This window comes from Littorina saxatilis, linkage group LG1, assembly GCF_037325665.1.
Source record: "Littorina saxatilis isolate snail1 linkage group LG1, US_GU_Lsax_2.0, whole genome shotgun sequence".
Taxonomy (NCBI): domain Eukaryota; kingdom Metazoa; phylum Mollusca; class Gastropoda; order Littorinimorpha; family Littorinidae; genus Littorina; species Littorina saxatilis.
This window is the reverse complement of record NC_090245.1, coordinates 109,032,996-109,040,919: the sequence shown is the minus strand read 5'-3', so window position 1 is coordinate 109,040,919 and position 7,924 is coordinate 109,032,996. Positions and strand designations below refer to the sequence as shown.

Below are 7,924 nucleotides of genomic sequence, written 5' to 3'. Positions count from 1 at the left end.
ATGTCCTTGCTACAGAAATCAACTGCATCTGCATTGTAAACTGCTATTGTGCTATTAATAGACTGTCACGCACTGACTGTATGCGTCGGAATGTTGGGCGAAAACGTTTTATGTAAGAGGCATAGTCCGGCATGGGTGAAATGAAAGACAGAGTAGTGAAGAATTCAGGTCACCAGTTTTCAAGATAGCAGGAGCCTATTTCTCCTCAAAAAGGTAAAGCGGGTCTTTCTGTGCGCAACAAAGGGGGTCGGAGATAGCGAAAATAACCGACTTAAAGCAAAAAACAAATGTAAGCCTTCAGAACAGACGACCTGTTTGCACCAGTCCGAACCAGAGGTCAGCCATCTTTCGGAAAAAGAAACGGAAAACAAATGAGTGTTTGAAAGAAAACGACAGCGAAAAGCATTGCTGTTGCGTTACAATTGAGTGCAGGAACGCCGTACTTCCACAAGAAAAGCCACCTTTTTACATCAAAACATGTGGTCGAAGGTGCTTGTGTGTTGTGCGTTTTTGGTAGCATTTGGGTCCGCGCAGCAAAACGCGGTGCAGAACCATGGGTTCGAATCCGAGCTTCGAGGCCACTGGGAGTCGGACGGTTTCAGCATCTCGCGGTCGTCTGATGCACACGGCGGGTCTCACTCGCTCAGGTGTGCTGGCAGGTAGGATACCGATATGTTGGACTGGACGGTGTTCGGAAATAACTCTGTCAAGTGTTTCAGGGGGGTGAGAACTAAAACGTCGAGGATCAAAAGGTCGAGGCACAAAAGGTCGAGGACATTTGGTCAAGAGTCACTAAATGGACACTAAAAATGAAATCAAAATTCTTAATCCTCGACCTTTATTCTAATCCTCGACCTTTTTCAATCCTCGACCTTTTTCAATCCTCGACCTTTATTCTAATCCTCGACCTTTATTTTAATCCTCGACCTTTTCCAATCCTCGACCTTTTGTCCCTTAAACGTTTTGCTGTTGACCTTTTGTCACCTTCGACCTTTTGTCGCACTCGACCTTTTGACTCTTGACCAAATGTCCTCGACCTTTTGTGCCTCGACATTGTAAACCTCGACCTTTTGTGCCTCGACATTGTAAACCTCGACCTTTTGTCGCACACCCGTTTGAGGGTAGTGGAAGAGTTGCTTTCCCTTGATTTAATAGCAACACTGAGGCAAGTCTACAAGATCACGTGCAACTTACTTTCGTGTTTTTATGGAAAAGCAAGGAAATAACAAGTCGCGTAAGGCGAAAATACAACATTTAGTCAAGTAGCTGCCATTTTTCAGCAAGACCGTATACTCGTAGCATCGTCAGTCCACCGCTCATGGCAAAGGCAGTGAAATTGACAAGAAGAGCGGGGTAGCAGTTGCGCTAAGAAGGATAGCACTCTTTTCGGTACCTCTCTTTGTTTTAACTTTCTGAGCGTGTTTTTAATCCAAACATATCATATCTATATGTTTTTGGAATCAGGAACCGACAAGGAATAAGATGAAAGTGTTTTTAAATTGATTTGGACAATTTAATTTTGATAATAATTTTTATATATTTAATTTTCAGAGCTTGTTTTTAATCCGAATATAACATATTTATATATTTTTGGAATCAGCAAATGATGGAGAATAAGATAAACGTAAATTTGGATCGTTTTATAAATTTTTATTTTTTTTTTACAATTTTCCGATTTTTAATGACCAAAGTCATTAATTAATTTTTAAGCCACCAAGCTGAAATGCAATACCGAACCCCGGGCTTCGTCGAAGATTACTTGACCAAAATTTCAACCAATTTAATTGAAAAATGAGGGCGTGACAGTGCCGCCTCAACTTTCACGAAAAGCCGGATATGACGTCATCAAAGACATTTATCAAAAAAATGAAAAAAACGTATGGGGATTTCATACCCAGGAACTCTCATGTCAAATTTCATAAAGATCGGTCCAGTAGTTTAGTCTGAATCGCTCTACACACACACACAGACACACACACACACACACACACACACACACACACACATACACCATTTGACCCTCGTCTCGATTCCCCCCTCTACGTTAATACATTTAGTCAAAACTTGACTAAATGTAAAAAGGAAAGCAACTGTTCTACAACCAACAAAAACCCGACAGAGTTATTTCTGGAATTCGTCTATTTGCTGGGGTTTGCTGGGTAAGGAAAGACTGACTGTCTTGACACATGTCACCACTTTCCACTAGCTCATTAGATCTACGACCAAAACGTAATACATTCTTGGACTTTGGTTGGTTGTGACGTGTTGATTGGTTGGTGCGTTGGTTGGTTTGTGTTTTTGTGTTGGTTTTTGACTCACCTGAGTAATCAATGACAATGAGTCTTGGTTAGGAGCAGTGTCCATCTGCATGGTGACCCCATACACATTTCAAGGTCAATATGGGGTCACTACAGTGTCAGGTTTGGGTAAACAAATCTAGCATTATTATGTTATTCAACGTTTGTTTTTCAAACAAAACCCAAGTATGGTTGATCTGCGTAAAGTGTCAATGTTACAGTGTCTCAAGTTTGGGTATCAAAAATTAAACACCATAAGTTTCTTAACAGCGTTTGATGCTTATAGAGCTCTGAAAACCCCCGCGGTGGTAGGGGTTGAGGACTTCTGGACATGGCTCAGGCATGACAATAGGTGACTACCAAAAAAGAGGAAAAGCCGTCGTCCCAACGTGACGTGCGTGACGAACCTCTGCCATTCTGCCATCGCGCAGGTGATTGCATGATTACAGTTAAAGACTCCTCTTATTGCTACTAGCTTTCCACTTAGAGGAAGCGACCCTTATTGCTACTAGCTTTCCACTGAGAGGAAGCGACCCTTATTGCTACTAGCTTTCCACTGAGAGGAAGCTACCCTTGTTGCTGCTAGCTTTCCACTGAGAGGAAGCGACCCTTGTTGCTACTAGCTGTCCACTGAGAGGAAGCTACCTTTATTGCTGCTAGCTGTCCACTGAGAGGAAGCTACCCTTATTGCTACTAGCTGTCCACTGAGAGGAAGCTACCCTTATTGCTGCTAGCTGTCCACTGAGAGGAAGCGACTCTTGTTGCTGCTAGCTGTCCACTGAGAGGAAGCGACCCTTGTTGCTACTAGCTGTCCACTGAGAGGAAGCTACCTTTATTGCTGCTAGCTGTCCACTGAGAGGAAGCTACCCTTATTGCTACTAGCTGTCCACTGAGAGGAAGCTACCCTTGTTGCTACTAGCTGTCCACTGAGAGGAAGCTACCCTTGTTGCTGCTAGCTTTCCACTGAGAGGAAGCGACCCTTGTTGCTGCTAGCTTTCCACTGAGAGGAAGCGACCCTTCTTGCTATTAGCTGTCCACTGAGAGGAAGCTACCCTTATTGCTGCTAGCTGTCCACTGAGAGGAAGCTACCCTTGTTGCTACTAGCTGTCCACTGAGAGGAAGCGACCCTTGTTGCTGCTAGCTTTCCACTGAGAGGAAGCGACTCTTGTTGCTGCTAGCTGTCCACTGAGAGGAAGCTACCCTTTTTGCTGCTAGCTTTCCACTGAGAGGAAGCGACCCTTGTTGCTACTAGCTGTCCACTGAGAGGAAGCTACCCTTATTGCTGCTAGCTGTCCACTGAGAGGAAGCTACCCTTGTTGCTACTAGCTGTCCACTGAGAGGAAGCTACCCTTGTTGCTACTAGCTGTCCACTGAGAGGAAGCTACCCTTGTTGCTGCTAGCTGTCCACTGAGAGGAAGCTACCCTTGTTGCTGCTAGCTGTCCACTGAGAGGAAGCTACCCTTGTTGCTGCTAGCTGTCCACTGAGAGGAAGCTACCCTTGTTGCTGCTAGCTGTCCACTGAGAGGAAGCTACCCTTGTTGCTGCTAGCTGTCCACTGAGAGGAAGCTACCCTTATTGCTGCTAGCTGTCCACTGAGAGGAAGCTACCCTTGTTGCTGCTAGCTGTCCACTGAGAGGAAGCTACCCTTGTTGCTACTAGCTGTCCACTGAGAGGAAGCTACCCTTGTTGCTACTAGCTGTCCACTGAGAGGAAGCTACCCTTGTTGCTACTAGCTGTCCACTGAGAGGAAGCTACCCTTGTTGCTGCTAGCTGTCCACTGAGAGGAAGCTACCCTTATTGCTACTAGCTGTCCACTGAGAGGAAGCTACCCACATTTATGTGTAATGGGATCATTAAGTAAGAAAATAAAAATAGAAATGCAGCTTGCATAACTAATTATTCCAGTCAATGACTGACACATGATGTATAACTAATTATTTCTGTTAATGACTGACACAGCATGCATAACTAGTTATTCCTGTTAATGACTGACACAGGATGCATAACTCGCACCAAGGCCCCGCCCAGCTGGTGACCTTGACCCCGGGCAAGATGTACAAGTTCTCTGCCTACGTTAAACAGCTCACCGACATGCCGGGCACACTCTTCCAAAAATACCGGGCAATCATGCAGTACCAGGACAGCGGCACTGGTCAGAGCTTTGTGTGTGTGTGTGTGTGTGTGTTTGTGTGTGTGTTTGTGTGTGTTTGTGTCAGTGTGTGTGTCTGTGTGTTTGTGTGTGTGTGTGTGTGTGTTTGTGTGTGTGTGTGTTTGTGTGAGAGTGTTTGTGTGTGTGTTTGTGTGTGTGTGTGTGTGTGTGTGTGTGTGCATGTGTGTGTGTGTAAATGTATGTGTGTGTGTGTGTGTGTGTGTGTGTGTAAATGTATGTGCGTGTTTGTGTGTGTGTGTGTGTAAATGTATGTGTGTGTGTGTGTGTGTGTGTATTTGGGTCTGTCTGTGTGTCTGTGTCTGTGTCTGTGTGTGTGTGTCTCTGTCTCTGTTTCGATGTCTATGTCTCTGTGTCTGTGTCTGTGTGCGTGGTCAATTCTGCAAAACTGTATTTTAGTGTTGATGTTTTTCTTGAAACACTCCTTTAACCTGTGATCGTAATTAAAGTTTACGTACAGAGTGGATAGAAGTACAACTCGAGTTGAAACCCCAGCAAAGAGTTTAGACGACAGAAAACAATTCCCGATTGGTAACAGTCAGTAACGTCTCTGTTCCTAAATGCTGAGAAACAAAGAGAAAATAAGCGCTAAATGCATACGACATGTTCAATAGTGTCACTGAGAGTTATGTGTTTAACGAATCTCCCAGCAAATGAGAAAACAACAAGCATTGAAATAAACAAGCGACTTTCATCCGCATTTTTTCAATGAATGCTTTGTAAATTTCGTGGTTGATACTCATCCAGCTGCAGGTAGTGATGTCTTGGTGTTAGTGCAGGTAAACATTCCCAGGAGAACCTGGCCTACCACACTACCGTGCGTTCAGTGGATGGATGGTTCCGCATGGCTGCCTTCTTCAGAGCTCCCACACAAGGTAACAGAGCTCCCACACAAGGTAACAAAGCAGGACATAATGTTGTGTACTACCTGCACTTAAAATTAATGGGTAAGATTCTGTTCGGATGCTCTCTCTCTCTCTCTCTCCCTATCTCTCTCCCCCTCTCTCTCTCCCTCCCTCCCCCTATCTCTCCCTCCCTCCCCTTCTCTCCCTCCCTCCCCCTCTCTCGCTCTCCCTCCTATCTCTCCCCCTCACTCTCTCTCTCCCTCCCCCACCCCTCTCTCTCCCTCCCTCTCTCTCTCCATCCCCCTCTCTCTGTCCCTCCCTCCCCCTCTCTCTTTCTCTCCCTCTCTCTCTCTCTTCCTTTCTCTCTCTCTCTCACTCTCTCTTTCACTCTCTCTCTTCCTTTCTCTCTCTCACTTTCTCTCTCTCTCTCTCTCTCTCTCTCTTTCTAACTCAACCTCTCCCATCCTCTCCTCTCCCAACGGCATGGCTTGAAACCACACATGCATGTAGAGGGAAACAGCTGTGCAAAGTTACCGCACATGCATGTATAGGGAAACAGCTGTGCACAGTTACCACACATGCATGTGCAGGGTGACCCCCCCAAAAAAGAGTACCCAAACAAAACGTCATAAATTGAACAAAAATAAAGCAATCTTCATAAAATTTATTTACACACACAAGTAGCCTCTGTTTGATTTGCACAGAAAATTGTAGCGTTCTAGCTTGTCTTTCAGGAAAGTTATGCTCATTCTACAGAACATGCTCCAAATGGCCTCCGCGCCGCTGCAGGCAAACTTGAACTCGCCGTGCAAAGTTATCAATCACCCGCACACACTCCTGTTGCGAGATTCCGCGAATGGTTGTTGTGATGGCTCTCTTGAGTTCTGTGATTGTCTGTGGGTTGTTCCTGTAGACGTTGTCTTTCAGGAACCCCCAAAGATAGAAATCTGGGGGATTTAAATCCGGGGGAGGCCATTTGGAGCATGTTCTGTAGAATGAGCATAACTTTCCTGAAAGACAAGCTAGAACGCTAAACTTTTCTGTGCAAATCATGCAGAGGCTACTTGTGTGTGTAAATAAATTTTATGAAGATTGCTTTATTTTTGTTCAATTTATGACGTTTTGTTTGGGTACTCTTTTTTTTGGGTCACCCTGTACATAGGGAAACAGCTGTGCACAGTTAACACACATGCATGTAGAGGGAAACAGCTGTGCAAAGTTACCGCTCAACTTAAGAGCGATGGATTGATATTTGAAAATCAACCTTTATCCACCAGTGAGAATTTTTGTTTGTTACAAACATTCCAAAAATTGATTTATCTTTTCTATCCCCAGCGGTTTCGTTGAGCAAGCTAAAGATCCAGGCACCAGACATAAGCATAGACTTCCTGCTTGATGACGTCACCATTGTAGAGTTACCGGACTTGGCTGACTGGAAGACAGAGGCCAACCAACGAATCAACCAACTGCGCATGGGTGACATTCACTTCCGGTAATAAATTGTAACTTTGCGCATGTGGATGAATATAGCTTCCGTTTGGTTTGCAATGAGACCATAATGACGGTGGATTTGCTATTAATTATTTTTCGAGTCTGAATTAAACGTATGCAGCCCTGAAAGTCAAAGAAATGGTGTACTCGCCATTGACTAGTTATTCTGACAATTTACTAGCCAGAGAGCAAACTTTACTGGCAAAACCAACAATTTGTTTCAGCAACTTTACTCACATTTGGCGAGTAGATGAACATTTCTACTCGCCAGTTACATGTTTCTACTCGCCATGGCGAGTAAAATACTCGCCACTTTCAGGCCTGGTATGACACCAGTTTCAATCCGGTGTGTGTCTTCGGCGTTCTTACGGTCCCGTTTAATGTGTTTTATGTGCTTTGCAGTTGAACTGCAGGAAACTGACATTTTCAAGGCGATTCATTTGAGAGAAATGCAAAGATGTGCACATCAAATCAAATCGACTTTTGTTCAACTTGTTCTCCCAGGAGCTTCCCGTCTCACTCCAGTTACAAACCGCTTGTTTCAGGTTTAACCTCGGTCCCGTCTCACTCCAGTTACAAACCGCTTGTTTCAGGTTTAACCTCGGTCCCGTCTCACTCCAGTTACAAACCGCTTGTTTCAGGTTTAACCTCGGTCCCGTCTCACTCCAGTTACAAACCGCTTGTTTCAGGTTCAACCTCGGTCCCGTCTCACTCCAGTTACAAACCGCTTGTTTCAGGTTTAACCTCGGTCCCGTCTCACTCCAGTTACAAACCGCTTGTTTCAGGTTTAACCTCGGTCCCGTCTCACTCCAGTTACAAACCGCTTGTTTCAGGTTTAACCTCGGTCCCGTCTCACTCCAGTTACAAACCGCTTGTTTCAGGTTTAACCTCGGTCCCGTCTCACTCCAGTTACAAACCGCTTGTTTCAGGTTTAACCTCGGTCCCGTCTCACTCCAGTTACAAACCGCTTGTTTCAGGTTTAACCTCGGTCCCGTCTCACTCCAGTTACAAACCGCTTGTTTCAGGTTCAACCTCGGTCCCGTCTCACTCCAGTTACAAACCGCTTGTTTCAGGTTTAACCTCGGTCCCGTCTCACTCCAGTTACAAACCGCTTGTTTCAGGTT

General features: G+C 45.0%; 1 protein-coding gene across 1 annotated transcript in view; it reads left to right on the top strand.

The window, feature by feature from the left end:
• The first annotated feature begins 219 nt into the window (after window positions 1–219).
• The window catches only part of LOC138949640 (anti-sigma-I factor RsgI6-like), a 25,928-nt gene continuing 18,223 nt past the window's right edge, over window positions 220–7,924 (top strand). The window contains exons 1-4 of the mRNA XM_070321434.1: window positions 220–659; window positions 4,295–4,449; window positions 5,244–5,339; window positions 6,645–6,801. Of these exons, the coding sequence (XP_070177535.1) occupies window positions 478–659; window positions 4,295–4,449; window positions 5,244–5,339; window positions 6,645–6,801 (590 nt within the window). The 5' untranslated portion in view covers window positions 220–477. The remainder of the gene's footprint in view (window positions 660–4,294; window positions 4,450–5,243; window positions 5,340–6,644; window positions 6,802–7,924) is intronic.